The 22,669-nt window shown below is 38.9% G+C and overlaps 1 protein-coding gene across 2 annotated transcripts in view; it reads left to right on the top strand.

Annotated features, from left to right (window-relative positions):
• The window catches only part of ASAP2 (ArfGAP with SH3 domain, ankyrin repeat and PH domain 2), a 168,895-nt gene that overhangs the window by 112,420 nt on the left and 33,806 nt on the right, over positions 1-22,669 (top strand). For both annotated transcript variants that reach the window (XM_048845460.2, XM_048845461.2), the window contains exons 12-20: positions 6,511-6,598; positions 10,237-10,285; positions 10,397-10,563; positions 12,033-12,166; positions 12,842-12,936; positions 16,584-16,773; positions 18,809-18,894; positions 19,097-19,212; positions 22,200-22,267. In XM_048845460.2, coding sequence (XP_048701417.1) covers positions 6,511-6,598; positions 10,237-10,285; positions 10,397-10,563; positions 12,033-12,166; positions 12,842-12,936; positions 16,584-16,773; positions 18,809-18,894; positions 19,097-19,212; positions 22,200-22,267 — 993 coding nt within the window. The remainder of the gene's footprint in view (positions 1-6,510; positions 6,599-10,236; positions 10,286-10,396; positions 10,564-12,032; positions 12,167-12,841; positions 12,937-16,583; positions 16,774-18,808; positions 18,895-19,096; positions 19,213-22,199; positions 22,268-22,669) is intronic.

The raw sequence follows: 22,669 nt of genomic DNA, 5'->3' as shown, positions 1-22,669 counted from the left end.
CAGAGGAGGAGGAATATTCCGCTCTGGATGAAGCAGTGATTCCTATGTCCCTTCCCCCTTCAGCTCCCCAATGACTTCAGGCAGTTCCATGACTTTCTCCACAGAGTTGCTGAAGAGCTTCAGATTCCTTTTGAGGAGATCCAGGACTCTCAGCACTAACTCTTAGGCATCCTCCACACATATGGATTCAACAGAATAGCTCGCGGATCACCTCAGCAGGTCCTTCTCCACTCACCACGGGTGGTCCCTTATTCCGGACATCACAAGGGACATCTTCCAGAGGTGGGGGACTCCCTTTATAGACCCGTTTGCTACCCGTGACAACAGGAAATGCCATCAGTTTTGCTCTCTGAGGAGGCACAGCCCCCAGTCTCTTACGGATGCCTTCCTGTTGACATGGACAACTTATATATACTACATCTTTCCCCTCATTCCACTAATTCACAAGGTTCTGTTGAAGATCAAACAGGACCGAGCACGGGTCATCCTTATAGCCCCGGCGTGGCCCAGACAGCACTGGGTCACCACTCTCTTAAGCCTTTCGTTGGAGCCCCATATCAGACTTGCACTGCACCTGGCCCTGATCACTTAGGATCATGGTCAGCTGCGGCACCTGAACCTCAGCTCTCTTTGTCTGACAGCCTAGAACCTTCATGGCTGAATCCTGAAGAGCAAGCTTGTGCAGAGTAGAGCCCCACCAGGCAATAGAAAATTCTCCAGCAGGGCAATTTACCTGGCAAATTGGAAATGATTCTCCATCTGGTCTTCCGAATGTGGGGTTCTGCCTACACAGTCCTTATTGCAGCTTGTTTTGGAGTCCCTTCTACTCTTGAAACAAGGTCTGGCCCATTCTTCAATCAAGGTCCATCTGGCGGCCTGGTCAATTATTTTGCACAGAGTGGAAATTCGTTTCCTCAAAGGCCTGGAGAGGGAGTTCCCTCAGATAAAGGAACCAATTCCTCCTTGGGACTTAAACCTTGTCCCGTCAAAGTTGATGGGCCTGCTCTTTGAGCTGCTAGTAACATGCTCACTGTTGCACTTCTTCCGAAGGTGGCCTTTTTAGTGGCCATCACTTTGGCTAGAAGAGTTTTGGAGATCCGAGCCCTCACCTTCGAACCCCCATGTACAGTCTTCTTCAAGGATAAAGTGCAGTTACGCTCAATTCCAAAGTTCCTCCCATAAGTGGTTTCACAGTTCCACTGCAGCCAATCAATGTTTCTACCAGTATTCTATCGTAAGCCACATGCAGATAGGGAAAAACAATGTTTGCACGGATGTTAGAAGGGCCCTGAAGGACCAAATCATTTGGCAGATCGACTCAGCTGTTCATAGCAGTAGCTGAGAGAATGAAGGGGCTCCCCATCTCTGCTCAGAGGATTTTGTCTTGGATCACTTTGTGTATCTCAGCATGTTACAATCTTGCAGGGGTCCCTCTTCCACCTAACCTGACTGCTCACTCCACAAGATCGCAGGCCTGTTAGGCCGCTTTCCTTGCTCAAGTTCCTATTTAGGATGTCTACAGGGTAGCAACCTGGTCCTCCGTGCACACATTCTCGGTGCACTATGCCATTTCCCAACAAGCCAGAGATGATGATGGTAAGAAGAAACTGAAGAGGTGTTGGCTTGGCAGGGCCCCTTATACCAGCGCTATGAGCAGGCGGCACCTGGGGGTGCTAGACACGATTTGATGGATACCACTAAGGGAAAAATGCTGGCAACTGTGCCCGTGGCATGCAAACATCTGCGTTTTTTTTCTCACCCCACTCCCAACTCACTGGTGGTTCTGTTCTCTTCTGAAAGAGCTAGACAGTAACATCTTTGGTCTACTTCTGCTGATAAAGAGAGCAAACTCCTGGATCTGCTGGAAAGAAAAGTCTTCTCATCATCCAGTCTCCAGTTCAGGATAGCCAATTACCAGGCGCTAATAGCTAAATACAATTTCCTGAACTATGCCAAGTTTGAGAAGTTTTTTGACAGCCTTCCACAGCAGGACAGAGCTCGTTTTCTGATAGATGAAGGCAAACTCATAGCCAGCACCACTCCCCAATCTGTAATTGATGCTGCTGATATTTCCTCTAGAGCTGTATCTACTGCCATTATCCACAGGGAATCACGGCTCCATGCATCAGGGTTGCCTAAGGAGGTCCAGAATACCATTGAGGACCTCCCCTTTGATGAATCACACCTCTTCAACCAGAAGACAGATGAGTCCCTCCATACCATGAAGGATTCCAGGGCTACTTTCCATTTGTTTGGTATATACACACTTCCCCATAAAAGGAAGTTTCACTGCCTGTCGGTCTAGATCTAGACATATGGCTCAGCAGTTTTTCTATCAGAGACCCTATGGGCCACTACATAAGACGCAGAGGGTTCAAAAATCCTGCTTCCCTATACTCTCTGCAACAGGCTCTGCATATCATTCTCAGCCTCCGGCTCTACATTTTTTTTTATGGGAACTCAGGAGCCACGAAACACTAAGCCTAACACTTCATGAACCCCACGCAACATGTGTGGGTTGGCTAGCCCTCTTATTGCACTCCAGGTGTTGAAAAACAATGGACAAATGGGTGCTGAATGTCATTCATTCTGGCTATATGATGGAGTTTGCATCCCTACCTCCTCCAAAAAAACCCTCTTTGCCCACTTCAGGGACCACTGTCATGAGAGTATTTTCAAACAAGAGGTGAACTCCTTACTGCAGCGAGGAGCAATAGAATACATCCCTCCTCAGTACCAAGGGAGAAGGTTTTACTTGATTTACTTCCTAGTACCCAAAAAGAAGGGCGGTTGGAGACCAATCCTTGACCTCCACCATCTCAACCACTTCATTCACAAACTCAGATTTTGCATAGTCACATTGGCAGCTATAATCCCATCTTTAGGAAAGAGCATGTGATTTACAGCTCTTGATATGAAGGACGCTTACTTTCACATAGACATTCATCCTGTCCACAGACGCTTCCTCAGGTTCATGGTGAGTTCCGACTATTTTCAGTTCAGAGTACTCCTTTTCAGAATAGACTCTCCCCAGAGTCTTTACCAAGATATTCTCGGTAGTAGCAGCCCATGTGAGACATCGTGGTCTCATTGTCTTCCCCTGCCTCAGCAATTAGCACCAAGTCCCACCAGGAAGTCTGTGTATCAACTCACTGGGAGTCAGCATAAACACAGAAAAATGTGTCGTCCCCCTCCGTCCCTGCCAAATCTTTGGATTTCATCAGGGAAAACTTTAATTCTGTCACTGCAAGAGAGTACCTGCCCAGGACAGGTTCCAGGCCATGAACAAATCACAAACAACGCTGAAATACAGGTCAATCATGTCTGTCTCTCCTAGGTCATATGGCCTCTTGCACCTACGTCACCCCATTTTCAAGACTCCACCTTTGTTGCCTTCAGACGTGGCTGTAGTCAGAGTCATTTCTCCTTTGCTGTGGCTGACAAATCCTTATCAGGTATGCGTGGGTGTCCCCTTTCACCCTTCCTCTCCAGACAGGACCATTATTACAGGTGCATCCCTATGAGATTGGGGAGACCACATGAACAGCCAAACCGCACAAGATACCTGGATGTTTCGAGAGTTCAGGATGCACATCAGTATTCTGGAGTTGTGTGCACTCCAGAAGGCATGTGAGTCCTTTCTTCCATTCATCTACACTTAGCATGTCCTTATAAATGTCAGACAACATAATGATTGTCTTCTACATCAGCAAGCTGGGTGGAGTGAGATCCACCACCCTGTGTGCAGAAGCAGTCAGCCTCTGGAATTGGTGCATCAGCAATCAAATTACCCTGTCGGCAGCCTACCTTCCGGGAAAGCAAAATCTGCTTGCAGATTCCCATAGCAGACATTTTACAGTCAACCATGAGTGAGAGGTCCACGGCTTGGTACTGTGCGATATTTTCACTCTATGGGGAACCCCAACCACGGATCTGTTCGCCTCTCAAGAAAACAGAAAATACACCACATATTGCTCCGGAGGAGCCCTTGGTCACCACTCCCAGGGTGATGCTCTGTTTCTTCCTTGGTCAAACCACTTCAATTATGCTTTCGCTCTACCTACTGCTCCTGCCATGAGTTCTACGCAAAATCTGTCAGGACAGAGAAGGGGTCATCCTGATCCTGGGCCCTTCTGGCTCAGACAATTTTGGTTTCCCAACCTACTAGGCATGTCATCTCAACCACCAATCATCCTCCCGACATTTCTCGAGCCCCTGACCCAGTGGAATGGCAAGATGAGGCAACCCGATCCGCGTCCACTCCACCTTGGGTCTTGGCATTTGGATGGGCATCATTCTTAGAACGTTCATGCTCCACAGCCATACGAGACATCCTCTCTAATAGTAAAAAGGACTCTACTAGAAAATGTAACCTAATTAAATGAAAGTACTTTTCTTCTTGGGCCCATCAAAATGGCATTCTCCCAGAAATTGCAGGTATTCCTCTCATCTTATACTATATCCTATCTTTGAGGACATCGGGTTTGTCCATTAGCTCCTTCCGAGGAGCTGCGATCAGTGCATATCATCCATTTTCTTGGGACTACTCGATCTTCGCATATCCACAGACAAATAGATTCTGGAAAGATTAATAAGAACTTTCCCACCTATTCAGAAGCTTACTCCCCAGTGGGAACTAAACACTGTTCTTTCAGTACTCACATGTCCCCACTTTGAACCTTTAGTTTCTTGCTTCATGTGTCTCCTTTTCATGAAGGTTTTCTTCATGAAAGGGTTGCTAGAAGGGTTGGTGAATTTGGAACAATGATGGCAGATCCTCTGTATGCTATATTCCATAAGAATATGGTTTCTTTGCGTCTACCCCCCAAATTCACCTCAGAGTCTTTTCGGAATTTCACCTTAACCAATCGATTCACTTTTCTGTGTTTTTCCCAAAACTGCATTCTTTTTACCTGCAGAGAAAAAAATCAGTTGGGAAGTCCCTGAGACTATTCATTGTTATAGCAGCGTCAGAGGGCATGTCATCTCCACCCAGAGAATTTCCAAATGAATCTCTGGCTGCATTCTATTCTATCAGCTATCGAACCTCCCTCACCCCCACTATCCCCCATGGGGTAAGAGCTCATTCCACGAGAGTGTAAGCAACAACTGTGGCATCTCTTCAGGAGGTACTGCTCCTGGACATCTGTAAAGCAGCCACACATCTGTAAAGCAGCTCTGTTCGCATATTTCTCTGATGCTGTATGCATGCATAACCCATGGTGGAATGCAGATAGGGACCACACATCTTGAAGAACCTCCAGTTACAAGTAAATAACGTCCTCATACTAGCTTGGTTTTACAAAAATTTCAGTTAATATATTGTAAAGCCTTAGTTTCTTTTATCAGATTGGCAGGTTAAACTAATGACCATGCTTATTGTTGTGACCTCTTAAGTTCTTTTTGATCTATGTTATGCATTATTCTGTCCTTGCTATTTTATTTACCAGATTATTTAAACAGGTGACTAATTTTTGTCCACAGAAGCAAAACTGCCCTCATTTAATTTGGTTTCTGATTTAATTGCTCTAGGAAAGTGTATAGCTAGTTTTTGTTTGTAGTGATGTATGTGATTCCTGGATTTCAGCCACCAAGATGGTGTCCTCATATGCTGGAGGAAGGGGCAGCTATTTTAGGGAGAAAGTTGAGATATTTATTTTTTAACATCTCCATTGCCCTTTAACTTTTTTTTTTTAGGAAGACCTATTGTTGGATTTTACTTTTAATGAAACATGCCATTTCTATTCAAAGAGAAATTGATGTAGGAAAGAGGATCCCTGTCTGAAAGTGCTGAACCTTGGGAGCACATAGTATGTTGGTTGCCTTGCTTTTAGGATGTCTTTGGTAGCTCATTTTTACCTCTCCCCAGCGTCCCCGTTCCCCCAAGTATATGCTTATTTTTAGAGAGTTCTGTAGTGAACTGTTTGTTCTCCAGCAGTGTGGCTCTATAATATATGGGAGAGGAGACAATTACTTGTTTTTCAAAAGGAACTATAGTAATAATAATTGAGCCACACTTTCCCTCCCTCCTGTCCTACTAGAAGTAGTAATGGAAATATTACTAGAATGGAAATGATTTCATTTGATTAGAAATATTTGAATGATCAAGGCAGTTATTGCTTTCGTTGTATCTGTTTCCTTCAGACAATTATTACGGTAAGTTAACCAAAGAGGTGATTTATAAAATGGTACTAGACCCATCCTTTACAACTAGACTCCCCTCACTTTCACCCTAATTACTCCCATTCTGTCAATAGGAAAGGGAGTCTAGGTTACATACTTGGGAACCAGAAAAAGTATAAATTAAAGTATTGCTTGCCCTACTCTTGTCTGATACCCAAAAAATATGGGTGCTAGCCAGTTTTGGAAACTTTGTGGTCATACTCAGATGTTTTGTAATAGAATAGTATGCTTAGCTGCAGTCAGATTCTACCTACAGACAAGCAAATTCTTAATCAGTATGCACCTTACTAAGGGATATTACTTTGTGTGTTTTTTATCTTTAAATAGGCTAACCGACCTCCTGCAAAACTCAATCTGTTAACTTGCCAAGTGAAAACAAACCCAGAGGAGAAAAAATGTTTTGACCTCATATCACGTAGGTTTGTTGTTTAGTTCCTTAGGTCTTTACCTCTAGTAAACGTCCAAGGTTCAAAGATTGTTTCAGAAAATGTATTAATAATCAGATTTAAAATATTAGTTTAATATATGTGCAATATGTTACCATTATGACATTCCCTCTTTAAAACTCTTTGCCTTTCATCTGTTTCTCATAATGTTTCTTACCAAACTTGTTCATTCGCAAAACTATTCATGTTTAAACATGGGCTTGTTCCTTCCTTTCACATGATCTTACATCATCCTTCAGTGGGGTCACAGTGCTGAAGCAGTAACAACTACAGTGTTTCCAAGATCAGTTATGATGTCCTAATTGCAGAGTAATTACTTCCATACAGACTCAAACAAAAGATTTAAAGCTGTGCAGAAATTTTTTTTATTAAATTACAAGTGTATTAGTGTCTTTAATAATCACAGAGGAAGCAATGAAAAATACTTTCTAAAAATTGATTTGATTTTGATTGATTTTCTTAATTGTGAAATGCCCAAATTAAAGATAAAAAATATGAACGTTAAAGATTTGTGTTATAAAACTTTTATTAGGATGAAATGTAATTGAATAGTGGAGTTTTTTCTTTTATTTGAGTGTCCTGAACATTTTTATATTGTTTTTATAAAGTTAATAAATGCATGCAGTACATATTACAAGAATGTGTACATGTACACTATAAAATAAACAGGAGACACTTATAATTTTTTCCTTTGTTACCTATCATTAATGTCGTAAATATACACAGTGGACCAAATTTTCTGCATGTTTAAGTGGGTGAAATGCTATTGAAGTCAATGTACCTGTATCTATTTACACCAGCAAAAATATGGCTTTCATATTCAGCTTTATCCCATTGAAATGTTCATTTTCTGTTTTTATATAAACATAACAAAGAACGAACCATAACATAGTAAAACCTTTTTCCAGGACGGGAAGGAGGGGGAACCTAAAACAGACGCACATGTTCCAAATGGAATGGCTGACATAATGGAATGATCCACTGTAGAGTTTCAACTTTTATGCCTAGAATGGATGTAACTTTTCAGATATATTAAGACTAAATCTTGTAGGCCAGTATCTCTGTTGCCTTCCTCAAAATAAAAATATACTGTAATCTGTACGGTGTTACACTTGAATAATTCAAGGCCAGGGTCTTGTTTATTTGAATAACTATCCTGTCTACCAGTAACAAAAGCTATTAACCTCTCCACAAGTAGGTGCACCTTAATAACTTAATAATAAAAATAAGGTGTTTTTATTTTATTTTTAAACCCAGTTGTTACCCGCTAGAAACCCTAATCGTGCAATTATATTTTTTGCTTTTGGAAACCTGTGGATTATTTTACACCAATGTGTGTCCTCTACTCCTATTTTTAAGATTTTGAATAAAAGAGTCATGTTTAACTACTTTACAAATAATCAGTCTAGACGTAGCTACATACATGGGGTAGGGTCTGATTCTGCAATTTAGTCATGTGAGTAGATTCCTGTTTCCCTGCAGAGCTCCATTGATTTCAAGTCAGTGGGGCTTTGCAGGCACTCAGAGTTCTGCTCACACAGAATTAATTGCAAGATAAGGGACTTTGTTTGCTAACATTAAAAATTTTATCAAAAAAGTCACACACGCTTTTTTTTTTTACCTTAATATTTAACTAAATTCTGGCATCAGTGGGTAAAATTTCCAGAAGTGCCTATGCGATTTTGCAGCCTAGTCCCACTTTCAAAAGTGACTTTAGCATATAGGAGCCTAAGTCCCATTGACTTTCAGTGGGGCTTAATTTCCTAAATCATGCAAGGACTTCAGAAAATTCTACCTTGTACTGTTATTTGTTTTGATGTACAATTTATGAATTATAATGATAATTTGCTTCACTCTTCAATAAACACTGCACCCTTCTACACCTATGCTCCTATGTCTTTCTCTTTTCTTTCCTTCTACTCTGCCTTTTAGAGTCTCTTTATTTTTCACTCTCTTTCCAAAGCTGTATTTGCTGGTTGGCAGTGGGTTTCAACAGCACTTACTGAACATAGCACTGGCTTGGTTTCTTTTCTTTCAATTTAAAAAAAAACCACACACACAAAAGATTTGGAATTTTAAATTCAATCTTTCTTATTTGGCTTTTTAAGTAAAAAACCAAATGTGCCGAAGTGCTTATCTTGGGGCAGAGGCATAGCCTCAAACATGATTCCATCTCCTTTTTCCCTCCTTCACTTGGTATCCACTCTCCATAACTTTAGCAACATCCTTGACCCTGAACTTTGTCTCCATATCATTTGCTTGCAAAACTGCGTATCACCACTTCTTCACCACAGCCCAATCATGCCACTGCCTCGACTCAACTATTGATGTCATCATTTATATTTTAATCTCCTCTCACCATATCTGTTGCAACTCCCTTCGCTGGGATTCTCAAGTCCCACTTCATCTGCTCTCAGCATATGCAGACTATTGCTGCGGACCTTCTCACGTGTACAGAGAAGAGTAATCACCTCACAGTTTCCTCCAGTCATTCCACTGTTTCTTTTTATATTAGGATCCAGTTACAAAAAATGCCCTCTTTGTTGTTAAAACCCTCTGCAGACTTGCTCCAGCCTACTTTTCAAATCTAGCACCTCTCTTTCTACCCTGTTTCTCACTAGGTTCTGGCTTCCTTTCTGTTCCTTCACACAATCTCTCCATTCTTGGCATGAGAGCCTTCTCTACAGTTTCTCTCCTCTGGAACAGCTTTTTCCTTATCTCTCTGCCTTGATGACTTTGCAACTCATGTAAATGACAGATGAAACCCTCTTTTTCCTGTTTCTTGCTTTATTTTACATAATTCGTCTTCTCCTTTAGCTGTTTTTTTTGTTTGCATTAATTCTATATTACTTGTATTTCTTTTCCAGAGACTTAATCTATTGTAAATTTGTTATTATAGAATTATGGTAACGATGTTATAGTTATTGAAGCAGAGGGAAGTCCTTCATATCTGATTTTTAAAAATATTTGCCGTTAGGTTGAAATTCCTAATATTTGCTCTTAGAGCAGAGGTAAACTTTTGTGTGTGTGCCTGAAAACTTTAATAAATGTTCATTGGGCCATTTTTGAGTTACCAAGGTAAGAGAACTCACTTATAAAATTTGCAGATCCTTTTTATGTGCTCAGATGACTCAAAAACATAAATTTGTTTTTTTATTTGTTTCCCATGGAAAAATTGATTGGACTTGTCTTCCCTGAGGACGTGTAGTGTATATATCTTTGAAAAAGTTATTATTTTATCCTGTGGCTTGTATGGTAAAGGCACAACTAAATAATGAAGTCAGCTTCTAAAGAAAGACAGCTGCTATTTTTAAAACTGCAATATGAAGGTTTAGTGAGGATGGCTTCTAAACAAAGATGTAAATGTGTAATGTACATAATATGGGAGAAATTCACCCCTATCTAGAAGGTCTGTTGAACCACTTAAGACCTCCACACAGCGGTGAATGTCACCTAAATGTGATTTTTTTCCCCCCATCCAATTACTGCCTTTCCAACGGTGAGAAAAGAGAGTTTAATAGTCAATTACTAAGCAAATTATACAATTTCTGAGACCATATCTATATATTCAATATTCAATATTGGGTCAATCTATATTGTTATGCAGATGACAGAACCTATCACTTTCAAGCAGAAGATGAACAAGAGTGTCAAATGTGAGTTACTTCACTACTTTTGTTTCTGGTGTTGATATTCTACTGTTACTTTTCGTTAAACTTTAGATGCTTATAAAATTTTAAACAGCAAAATATTGCTATTGGTTTTAGATGGACATCTGTGCTACAGAACAGCAAAGAAGAAGCTTTAAATAATGCATTCAAAGGTGATGATAACACAGGAGAAAATAATATTGTCCAAGAGCTGACAAAAGAAATTATATCGGAGGTTCAGAGGATGACAGGAAATGATGTGTGTTGTGACTGTGGAGCGCAAGGTGACTAAATTAAAGTATTTCTAATTGGTAAAATTATATTTCTATTAAGAGTGTTTAAACTGTTGATTTATATTGTTCCTTTTTCTCTTAAATGCAATTAACTATCTAGCAGAATATGCTAACAGCGTGATTGCAGAAATTCATTAAGATAGATTTGCTATATCCTATTGTCCATTTTAAAAAAAAGTATCAGTAAGCTTTTTGCCTTTCTCCTACAGATTTTGGTAATTAGCCAGGCTTATGTTACTTTTGATGCAGTAATTGCAATATCAGATATTATCATTGAGCCCTCCATTATATAATTTAAACTTTACTGTAAATTCAGTAAAAGTGGAAGTCATACTAGGATATTACAAATGTTCTGTGAATAATTTTTGTTACTATTTATTTTTTAATTGTTTTGCTTGACTTTGAGAACTGGCTGATTCTGATACTATACACTCATTTGAAAACAGTGCAGCTGCTTGACTGTGCTTTGCAGTGTGTAATTTTCACTCTTGGTTCGTATTGTTGATCAGTGAAATTCTGTTCTAATCCTTTTAAAATTAGTTTTTAATTCCTGCTGTTGCCTATATGACAAAATATATGACAAAATCCTTTCTCCTATATGACAAAATCACTAAAGGAAGTAGTGCTTCTGAGCTGTCACTTCAGCTGAAAACACTAGACCTTGTTTTTCTCTTGGTTTCACTGCTCTGAATCAGTAGTAACTCGGTTAAGTAATTTGTTAGTTTGGTGTATAACTGGTATGAGAAGAGTCAGTCCTACTGAAAGGAATAGTTCAGTGGAGCTGGGGTCAAACATTGTTTTAAAAAGTTACACAACTGTTTAGATCTTAAAAATGGATGATTTTCATTTGAAGGGTGGGGAATAGAAGAAAGGGAGAATGTTGTGGAGAGATAATGAGTAGTAGGTAGAGAGAGACTCCTTAATATCTCTGAAATGTTTTCTTGAGGATCCTTTGTGTCATGATGGAGTATATACTTTTCATGTTACTGCTGTTGCCCTTAGACTAAAATATATACTCAGAAAACAAAAATAGGTAACATTATTATTTATATATATATTTATAATATATTTATATTATATTTATACACAACCACAGGCCCTAATCTGGAGTTTTCTTACATAATATTGGTACTGTACAAATACAGTCCTCAATCCTGCAAAGACTGAGGCACATGAGTAACTGTATACAAAAGAGCCATCCCATTAAGGGGCCATAGAGATAGACAGAGTTCCCTTCCTAAGGAATTTAACATCTAAAGCTCACATTTTGACTTCTTTCATCATAAAAGATCTGGTTCAGATTTGCCAGCAGATTAAATTTAAAGGCATAAATATTGAAATCCTTAAATGTACACACAGGAATCTTATGTTCGTAGAACTTCATTTCCATATTATTAATCTTTACAGGGCAATCATTACCTAACAAAACTTTAGTTCTATGCTTTTTTTCTTTGCTTCAGATCCTACCTGGCTTTCAACAAATCTGGGAATTCTGACTTGTATTGAATGTTCAGGAATCCATAGAGAACTTGGTGTTCACTACTCCAGAATGCAGTCACTCACGTTAGATGTGCTGGGAACATCTGAACTTTTGGTAAATGTTTTTATTAATTTATAAAATCTGAGGAAGATAGTGAGCGAGTTCCACTCCATACATATTTTCATCATTTGAATTATATTCTTTCAGGCTTTGAAAATACCTCTGGATAAATACAAGCAAGAAATCTTCCTTTCTCAAATTAAAGTTCACTGGAAAACATTGTATTACTGAAGAAACTGTTTGTCTGGTATTAGAATTTGTATTAATAAGAGTGATTATATTTGGTGTTTAAGGGGGTTGTCTTTACAGTAAGTTCCTTTTAAAAAGAATACAACTATATGGCGGTTAAATAGTGCCTTTCATGTGAGGAATTCAAGTACTTCTTCACTGTTTACCTCTTACCTTACGTTACATCTTTCAGCAGAGAATTTCAAAGTGTTTTTCAAAGTTCAAGAAAACCCATTGAAGTTAACTTCAGTGGGCATTGGATCAGGAACTTAATTGTGAAGACAGCTCTTGAGGGAAGGAACGGTATTGTCTCAATTTTAGAGATGGGTAAAATGAGACCCAAAGATGTTGTGTAACTTGTTCAAGGTCACATAGGCAGTCACAAAACTAGGACTAAAACCCCAAAATCCTGATTTCCGTTTATCTTGTTCCTGACTGCACAGTGCTTATGGCTAGCTACTGAACATATCTGTTTGAAACATAGGTATTTATTTTTAACAGCTTGCCAAGAATATTGGGAATGCTGGTTTCAATGAAATTATGGAATTTTGTCTGCCAGCCGATGAGACAGTCAAACCTAATCCAAGCAGTGATATGTAAGTATAGATCCATTACTTGTTGAAAACAGGAAGTATTTAAATTGGCATCAGAAATGTCTTTTTTGCTGCTTAATGTGTTTCTCCACTCCATGTTGGGTGACTGTTTGATTTTCATCATAAATGTGCAAAACCCTTTTTTTGGTGCCTTAATGATAAGTAAAGTATATGTTCACGTCATTTCCCCCCTACCTCTGATTCTTCAGTAGGGAAGGTTATGTGTTAGTAAGTCCCTCCATTTTACCTTACGAGTTATGGACAAACTCACACTGACTGATGTGGATGTTGAAGTCCCCGGGCACGGCTATAGTAGGAGACCAAGGATTGAAGTCCATGTCCTCTCCTACACTGTTAAAGACAAAAAGAAACTAAAATGAAGAACAGCCTGCTGAGAGTCACTGAGCATCCTCAGTACCCAATCACTTCAACTGAAGGGCTCAGTACCTCGCAGAATCAGGCTCCTAAAGTCCCAGCTGCTCCCCCATCCCCTTCCCTACTGCATGAACTCAGAGAGAGAAAAATGGTCCCCAGGTGAAGTGAGCTCCCGGAGAGTCAGAAACTGCCCTGGCTCAGCAGTATGATATCAGGGAGTGCTACCCACCTGGCTCTTCTCTGTTGCCCACCATTTCTTTAGTTTGGTCCTGTGAGGAAGGTTCAACTTAACAGAAAACAAATCCAAAAACAAAGCTGTTTTTTCATATTAATGACTCATAGCTATGAAAATCATTTGCACTGTCATCTGTTTAAAGGATAGGAAATAAATCTGTGTGATATAGCTCATCTGCCCAACTAAATCTCCTGGGATATGTACAAAATAACAGTCTGCAAAAATACCACATAGTCTTTTTAGATGGGTGGCACAAATAAAAAGATGTGTTGAATTAAAAGAAACTTTTAACAAAACACTTCATATGAATCTGACTTTACATGTGAATTCTAATTGAAATTGTTACCCACCAACAGTTAAGAATGTGGATTCAACAGTTGTACTAAAAATAACATTGTGAGGAACTTTAAAATGAATCGGAGAGGCTAAGCACTGTGAAAGAAAGGGGAAGGGTTAAACAAAATGAAATTCTGTCTAAGAAGGCCTAAAGATTTTGAAGGATACAAGCTTCCTGCTCCTTTGACAGCCGGATAGACAATGAAAAAATTAAAACCAGGAGAACAAGCTTTGAACAAAGCATACTTGCTCTGATTGCCATCGCTCTTTCAGTAATCTGTAACAGAGCATATATTAAATGTTTCATGACAGCAGATTTTAAAAACAATTCAAACTTAATAATGTAAAACAATAGAGTAAAAGCATAGAAGTGCTTACATTTGGTGCAGTTTTCATTTGTATTTGAGTAAGTATTTGAATATCACATTCCCTGTTCTTTAGATGTCTTCTCAGGAGCTGGTAATGTTGTAATACTGACCGCTTCATTTAGATTTTAATTTATACAATATATTCATAGACTAACTTAAAGTGGAAGAAAAAGAAAGAGTAGACAGTTTCCAAACATTGAAAGAATAATTACCTTCATTTTCAGTGACTCCATCCTGTATATCTACTCTGATTTGTCTAATCTATCAATTTTTGATACACCCATTAGTATACTATCTAAGGCTTAAATTGTGGCTTTGCCACAAGCTCCCTGTGTATAGGGTAGTATATATCTGCACCACCTCAAGACCACAACAGGTAAGGAATTATACCTCCAAGAGATACAGTTCATTCAATGTGCCCAAGGTCCCAGGTGGTCCACGCTGAGATTGCTCAGTTAGGGCAAACTGCAAAGAGTGGGACAGACAGTCACCAAAACTGGTGGTTATTTCCAATACTTAGATTCACCAAGCCAGCAACAAAACAGCTTCCACAATACCTTACTGGTTACCCAGAAGCCAAAAACACAGTTCCCTTAAAGCAACCCAGCCTACGGGCTTCCTCCCAGACAGCCAACTCAAATATGATGAAGATTACTGAAATCTGGTTCATTATATAAATAATTTTATCAATCCCAAAGGATCAGACACATTACCATCCGTATTAATGAATATTTCAGATCTTACCCAATTCTTATCAACTAAACTAAAATTTATTAAAAAATAAAAGAGAGAGAGTATTGGTTAAAAGATCATTATACATACAGACATATTCGGAGTTCTTAGGTCAGTTTCATAGTAGAGATGGTGAGCTTTAGCATTGCAGAGAGTTCTTTCAGAATCAGTCCATAGGTTCAGTCCAACGTGCAGTATCAAGGTGATCCAGAATGGAGCTGGAGACCTCTGTCTTTCGGCTCAAACTTCCCCTGATAAAGCTTAAGCAGATCTGAGTTGAAAGGATCGGGTCCCAAGAGTTGTTTTTATAGTTTTCTGGCAAGCTATGATAGTCTCTTGACAGCAAGAGTTCCTTGGGTGAAGAACAGTATCTTTGAAGTAGAATTACTTATTTCCTATGTATACACAGGTAACTAGTTTAGTTCATAAGCTCCGTACAAACCTAGAACAAAAAGATGGTCCCTGCTTACAATCTAAGTATAAGACAAGAAGTGACAGTTAGGGAAGTACAAGTAACCAGTGTGACAATATTGGTCAGCATGCATACCAATAGCTCCAAGGCGCCACCCATTCCCTGCCTATATGTTCTGGATAAGGGAAGTAGAGGGCATACAGAACCTGCTTACTGTTATGAATCTGGATCCAAGGTCTGGGTAGTATGTGCAGGGGTGTAAGGAAGGTTTCTTGTACCCCTGCACGAGCAACTAGTATAAACAAGCTAGCTTGGTGCATGTTACATAGTGTTAGTGTCAGCAAACCAAAATATGAAGCTTTGAGGTGACTCTCAAGCATAAATCTGGTATAATCATGAGTGCAGTTTCACATCAGGGTTTTAGAAGAGACAAAATTGTTGCCAAATGTCAGTGTTTTTCTATATCACTGAGGATATTAGATGTTCAGTTCATCATAGCTTTAATACAGTAGAACCTCAGAGTTACGGACTCTTCGGGAATGGAGGTTGTCTGTAACTCTGAAATATTCATAACTCTGAACAAAGCTCAGTTCAGGCTCCAGCAGCTGACACTCCAGGCCAGGCTTCAGCAGCAGCTGAGCATCCTACTCAGCACTGGCATGAGTTTGCAAACTTGTCCCCTTCCCGGCAGAGGGGTGTGTGTGTGTGTGTGTGAGAGAAAATAGTGTGTCCCCCTCCCGGGGGTAAAAGCACATCCCCCTCCCAGTCTCCTGCTCTGCACCCCCTAGCTAACGGTAAGGGGCTGCCCTGCTGTTGGGGTGGGGACAGGCAGCCCAGATGTGCCTACCTTTAAGATGCAATACAGGAACAGTATCATATTTGCTTTTTGCAAGGGGGGGGGTGTCTTTGCTGCTACCTGATTGGTTACTTCCGGTTTCACATGGTGTCCGGTTGACCGGTCAGTCTGGTGGTCGTATCTTTGAGGTTCTACTGTATTTGTATTTTACACTGGACGTATAAAACAAACTGCATGTCATATATATGTATGTGAGAATAGGGAAGTATCACAATGTATGTGAAACAACCCTTCCCCAGAGTAGAGATTGTGTTTAAAATATTTTTGCCTGTTTATGTATGTGTGTCTGTAGAGATCCTGTTAAAAGTTTTAAAAGTAAATTATATTCAATTTCAGGAATGCAAGAAAAGATTATATTACGGCCAAGTATATTGAGAGAAAATATTCAAGGAAGAAACATGTTGACAATGCAGCTAAACTGCATAGTCTCTGCGAAGCAGTCAAAGCAAGAGACATTTTTGGATTGGTTCAAGTATATGCTGATGGTGTGGATCTGACTGAAAAAATTCCACTTGCCAATGGACATGTAAGAGTGGCAAATTTTCCTATCCAGCATTTTAGTAAGAGATGCAGCATGTTTTTATTAACGAAAGTGACAACAAATAATTTTTGAGTAACTCACATAAGTCCTTGTTGTTGTAAGATGTTTTGTAATAGCAAAAGAAGAGAGCAAATGAATTTAACCAAAATTGAAATCATTCTTAATTTATTTTCATGATTTAAAATACACTATTTAAAAACAACTCAAGTCTGTTTTCTGTTTTATTTTAACCAGTTTTATTTGTCTTTTGCGGGGCGGGAGGGGGAGTTTCTACACACGAATATCTTTCAATATAGCATGTGTAAGGATATTGAAAATTTAACATTTGGATTCATCTGACTGACGTGCTAGTAGAGTTTCATTATTAGAATTGAAAATCAGTTTTTCTGGGATTATTTGGTCTTCCACATTTGTTGTTCTTGTAATCTTCTTAGGAAGAGATCTGATAATTGGACTGTTCAGAAAGTAGCCTGTAGTGCTAATGTTGCTAAAAGCAACATTAATTGACTGAAAAGCCACATAGAAGAATTGGAACATTAAAAAAAAAAAAAACAACTCATTTTTTGTGCTTGATAACTTCAAGCTTTTCTCAAAACACATTTGTAATTCTGGTTGCGGGGTGGGGGTTTAAATCAGAGCTTTCCAGTTTGATAAGAAGAAAGAGATAACTAGACTTCAGGCTCAAAAATAGATTCCTTTATTGTTACTAGAAAGAACTCTCCAAGTATTTTATACAGCTGTGAGGGACTTTTGTTTGTTTGTGTTCTTAGTTTTGTTTTAGTTAAGTTTTAAATCTGAACAGTTAGCTGGACAGCCTTTCTGGATATTAAACACAGCAAGTATCCCCCTTTGTAAAAGCCCATATCCAGAATTAATTCACCCTTTAGGACTCAATTCAGCAAAGCATTTATGCACATTCTTAAGTCCCAGTAACTTCAATGAGACTTTAAGTGCCTTGCTGAAGAGAGGGTGGATGAACGGGGGCCATAGCTTTTAAAACTACAGCTGGATTTTCCCACGGCAGGTTGGCTCTCCTGTATGTACATTAACTCTTTTAGGTTTATGGAGTTGGCAGCTTGGAGTAGTGTAACTAAGCCTGGTTATAGAGTTAAAAGAAACACATACACAGTGGTATGAAGGCCAGAAGTAGTAAATGCTGCCTTTTGCCATTTTCACTTGATTTTAGATTCTTTTAATAGATTTAATTTGAATGCCAGAATGTACCATTAGATCATCTAGTCTGACCCTCTGTATATCACAGAGCATTAAATTTCACTCCAATAACTCTTTTTATTAAGCTCAGTAAGTTTAGTTGGACTAAAGCATTTCAGTCTTCAGGAGACTAAACTGTTATGTGTCATGGCCAGAGAACAGGAGAGACCAAGATGCTACTAATGCCCAAGGTTTCTGCAATGGCAGAGAATTGATTAGATGGGGTATGCCCAGATGATCCTAGCAAGTGATCCAGGCTGCCTAGGAAGGCAAAAAACCTCCCAAGGTCCCTGTCAATGTGACCTTTGGGAAAATTCCTTCCTGGCCCAAAATTCGGCAGTCAGTTTAACACTGAGCATGTGAGCAAGATGCATCAGCCAGACATGTAAGAAAAAGGATTCTTTGTACTATTTTGGACTGCTTGTAAAGTTTGCTGTAGAAAAAAGCACTCGTAAGCAAGACCAGGAATTAGAGACAATGGTTCAGATTTCCAACTCACTGATCCAGGCATAAACCAAGACTAATTCTGTTGATGCTTATGGAGTTACATCAGTGTAAAACTGGTGTGAAAGGAGAATTGAGCCCAATATTTTCTGAGATATTCTAAACTGTAAAGGTCCGGAGAAGAGTATTACGTTCAGACTTGTAGGGAAAATGTGATTTATTTTTTTCTTTATGAGGCAGGCAGAAATCATATTCAGGAGTTGCACTGTTACTGTGTAAAATGTGTACAGTGTAAAATGTGAGACATTTTCTCTAAATATTCTTAGCAGATAGTCAAAAGAAACATTTGTTTTTTTAAATTTAGGAGCAAGACGAAACAGCACTTCACCTTGCAGTTAGATCAGTTGATCGAACTTCCCTTCACATAGTTGACTTTTTAGTGCAGAATAGGTAAGTGTATAATTAATTATTAAAATGCAACTGTTTGAGCTCTATGAAATAGTACTCCACATGGAGTTACAGTGGGGGTGAATTTGATGCAAAAACTTTAATTCTGTCTTTTGAAAATCTAGTTCCCCAAGTGTTTGTGGGAAGAGAACTTTATTAGCATGTGGCTAGGAAATTAATTTGAACCAACTTTTTCCCCCAACAGTGGCAACCTTGACAAGCAAACATATAAGGGTAGCACAGCTTTGCATTACTGCTGTTGGACTGACAATGTTGAGTGCCTCAAACTGCTGCTGAGAGGGAAGGCTTCTATTGAAATAGGTAAAAGGATAATGTGTACTTCATTTTAATATTTGCTACCGTTGCAAATGGTGTCTGAGAAAAGTGTAGCAATGATAAACGAAGATTAGTAATGTGTGTGCATTTCCCCCTTCCGTTGTGTAACGTGTTCCACTGTATAATATCTCAATTTTTTAAGAAATGTTTAAAATATTGATATTTTTTTTAAATTCAAGTTTAAACAAAGCAGGGTGAATTGATTAAAATTAGCAATTTAAATCATCAAGTGGAAATACTTGAGGTAGAGCATCGATTTTAATCAATTTTCCCATTTCTATTTCCATTATTATCTAAAGAAAGATGCATTCTCACTGGCTGATATAACCGTTAAAACATGTTGTTTTGCAACTAAATAGAGCCTTTACTCTAATTTTGGTACACCTTTTTGCTACCTAGGATGGTACACTATAACTATATATATTTATTTAAGCAATTGTACAGCTATAACATTTTGAGGTTCAACCCAGACCAGTGAGAGGTTGTGTTGCCACCTGCCCTGTAACCCTGGGTGCCTAAAATGCTCTGCTGCGGCTCACAGCCCAGACACCAGCATCCAGTCGACAAGCATGTAGTTCTCTAAGTGTCTGTGTCCTGAGCAGCCTTGATTCAGTGGTCTAATCCCAGCAGCCTTTCTAAAACACTCCAGCTCTACCCTGGTCTCCACCAGCCTTGGTAGTAATACTTGCAGGGTGACCACAACGCACGCCAGTCCCAAATTTCCCCAAAACCATCTGTCATGAAGTATCCAGCCCTCTCCTGGAACACTGAGGGAAGTAATAAGGTTTGTTGCGCCTTTAAAGAGACAAAAGTACAGCGTATTACTTTAACTTCAACAATCCTTTTTATTCAAACACAGCACTGAATTGGATTATAGTAAAAATAAAACAAGAGTATTAATAAAAGGACAATAAGTTAAGAGATGCCGAGTAGAAAGGATTGAACAGATTACAAACAAACCAAAATAAAAATACATTTTCTAATGGCTAAAACCTAACTTAACACAATATAGATTTTGCCCAATGTAGTTTTCTCACCATTCTTTGTCTAGCATGGCTGACCAGACCCAGTGGCCAGGCCTCAATTCAGAGCACAAAATGCTTGGTTCCTTTGTCTTCTTAGGTGTAGGATAAAGATGGAGTCTCTCTCTCTCCCCCTTATATTCCCAAAGGAATTTTCTTTGTCTTACAAGTCAGGAAGGCCTCCTGGGAATTTAGTCTCCTGTGTCTTTCTGAGGTGCAGGAGCCATGTTAATTCTCTGTCTGTTGAGTTCACTCTCAGGATAACCTCGCTGGTTTAGCGTGATAGTTTTATTTACTTTTTATGTAAATGCACCTTCCTTGTCTCTGCCTGCTGACCAGGCTGGCCAGCCAAACAAATACACATTCCATTGTCTAGGGCAGACTGGGCTTATGCACTGATTGTCAGACACATTATCCATAACTCTTTGAACACACCCCATACATACATTATACAGGAATATTAATGATGAGTGAATTATTAGTTTTCCAACGATGTCTTACATGCTACCTTTTAGTATGTGTTAAGTGTAGTGAGTATGTCAGGCCTGACGAGCTGTTGACAGAGTAGTGAACCATCACTGGGCCTCTGTGTCATAATAGCTTAATATTTCAGATTCTTATTAAATGTACATTTTTAGTATGTTAGAAAATGGTGAATGAAATATCGCTTATTTACTAGATGAACTTTTTGCTCATGATGGGTGTCAAGCTGCATTTGGATGGTAACTGGAATTTAATTAAACACACAAAAAAGCATATAAAATATATTTGTATTAAAACAACCTTAAATGTTTTGTATACATAAACTTCTTGTATCAAACCACATTTCACATTTATAACTAAATTATAATAAATTTAGGCCTTAACATATTTTGTATAAAATGCAGATTTCATTTTAAACAAGTTTACTGTACATTTATTATAATTTAAATACCAGAACTAAAAAATACAATTTGAATTTAAAAATCCAATTTTTAATTTAAAAAAATTTATCCTCCCTGAAACAAAGGGCATAAACTAGTGTTTTTAAACTATTTTTGAAACCACACTATATAGCTAAAAATCTCTTTGTTTAATTGGCCTGTAAGCAGGCTACATAGTGGGGTTTTCTGGGAGCTGTAATAACTTACTATATGAAGCACAGTAAGTTATCACAATGAGCAGCAGCAAGCTAAATGCTGCGATGGTGAACTTAACATGAGGGAAGAAGATCAGCTTTAGAATAACTTAGTTTGGCTCACTTACTCAACTTAGTTCGGTTCATTTCTTGTGAAAAAATCTAATATCGTTCTGGGATCAATTAACAGGAGCATCATACGTAAGATATAGGAGCTTATTTTCCTACTCTGCTTGGCACTAGTGAGGCTGCAGCTGGAGTACTGTGTCCAGTTCTGGGTGCCACACTTTAAGAAAGATGTGGACAAACTAGAGCGAGTTCAGAGGAGAGCAATAAAAGGTTTAGAAAACCTGACCTATGAGGAAAGGTTAAAAACACTGGGAAATGGTTAGCCTTGAGGAAAGAAGACTGAGGGGGAGACCTCATAATACTGTTCAAATATGTTAAGGGCAATTATGGAGAGGACAGAGATCAATTGCTGTCCATTTCATTGAAGGTAGGATAAGCCGTAATGGTCTTACTCTGCATCAAGGAAGATTTAGGTTAGATACTACGAAAATCTTTCTAATGATAAAGATTGTTAAATACATTACTGGAATAGGCTTCCAGGGAGGTTGTGGAGTCCCCATCACTGGAGGTTTTTAAGACTAGGTTAGACAAACCATCTGCCAGAGATATTCTAGGTATACTTGGTCCTGCCTCGAGGTCCCTTCCAGCCCTACGTTTCTATGATTCTGTGATCACATAACTATAGGTTTACCTCATGTTTAATAATGTGCTCATGTCACCTATTACACATAGCAGTGTGACTTTCTCTTCTCACTGAATTGTAGCCAATGAAGCTGGAGAGACGCCGCTTGATATAGCTAAACGTTTAAAACATACACACTGTGAAGAATTGGTAAGTTTTGCATCTTCCATTATCATTTTGTTTTTATAAATAGAATTATTTCTGAACATTTAGTAGTTCATAGTGGGTATTCAGTGAGTATTTGCAGCACAGAAATACCATCAGCATCTGTTCAGTGTCCTGTAAGAAATGAATTGATGAAATCAATCCAGTATCTCCTTGACTGGTGTCCACCTATCAAAAACTGCCATAATAGTTAACTTCTTTGTTTGGCAGTCTCAACCGAGAAGCCAGTAATTGAAGCAAATAAGACCTGAGTTACCCTCTCACTCCAACACATGATTAAGGAGCATTGTTGGGTAGTGCAAGGCCAAGCTGCATCTGGTTTATTTGCTCTGTGGATAAACAGAAGATTTTAGTCTTCAGACTTGCCTGTCCAATAACTTTCTGAAG

The sequence above is a fragment of the Caretta caretta genome, chromosome 3 (assembly GCF_965140235.1).
Source record: "Caretta caretta isolate rCarCar2 chromosome 3, rCarCar1.hap1, whole genome shotgun sequence".
Lineage (NCBI taxonomy): Eukaryota > Metazoa > Chordata > Testudines > Cheloniidae > Caretta > Caretta caretta.
The sequence above is the reverse complement of the archived record's forward strand: the minus strand, read 5'-3'. Positions and strand labels throughout refer to the sequence as shown.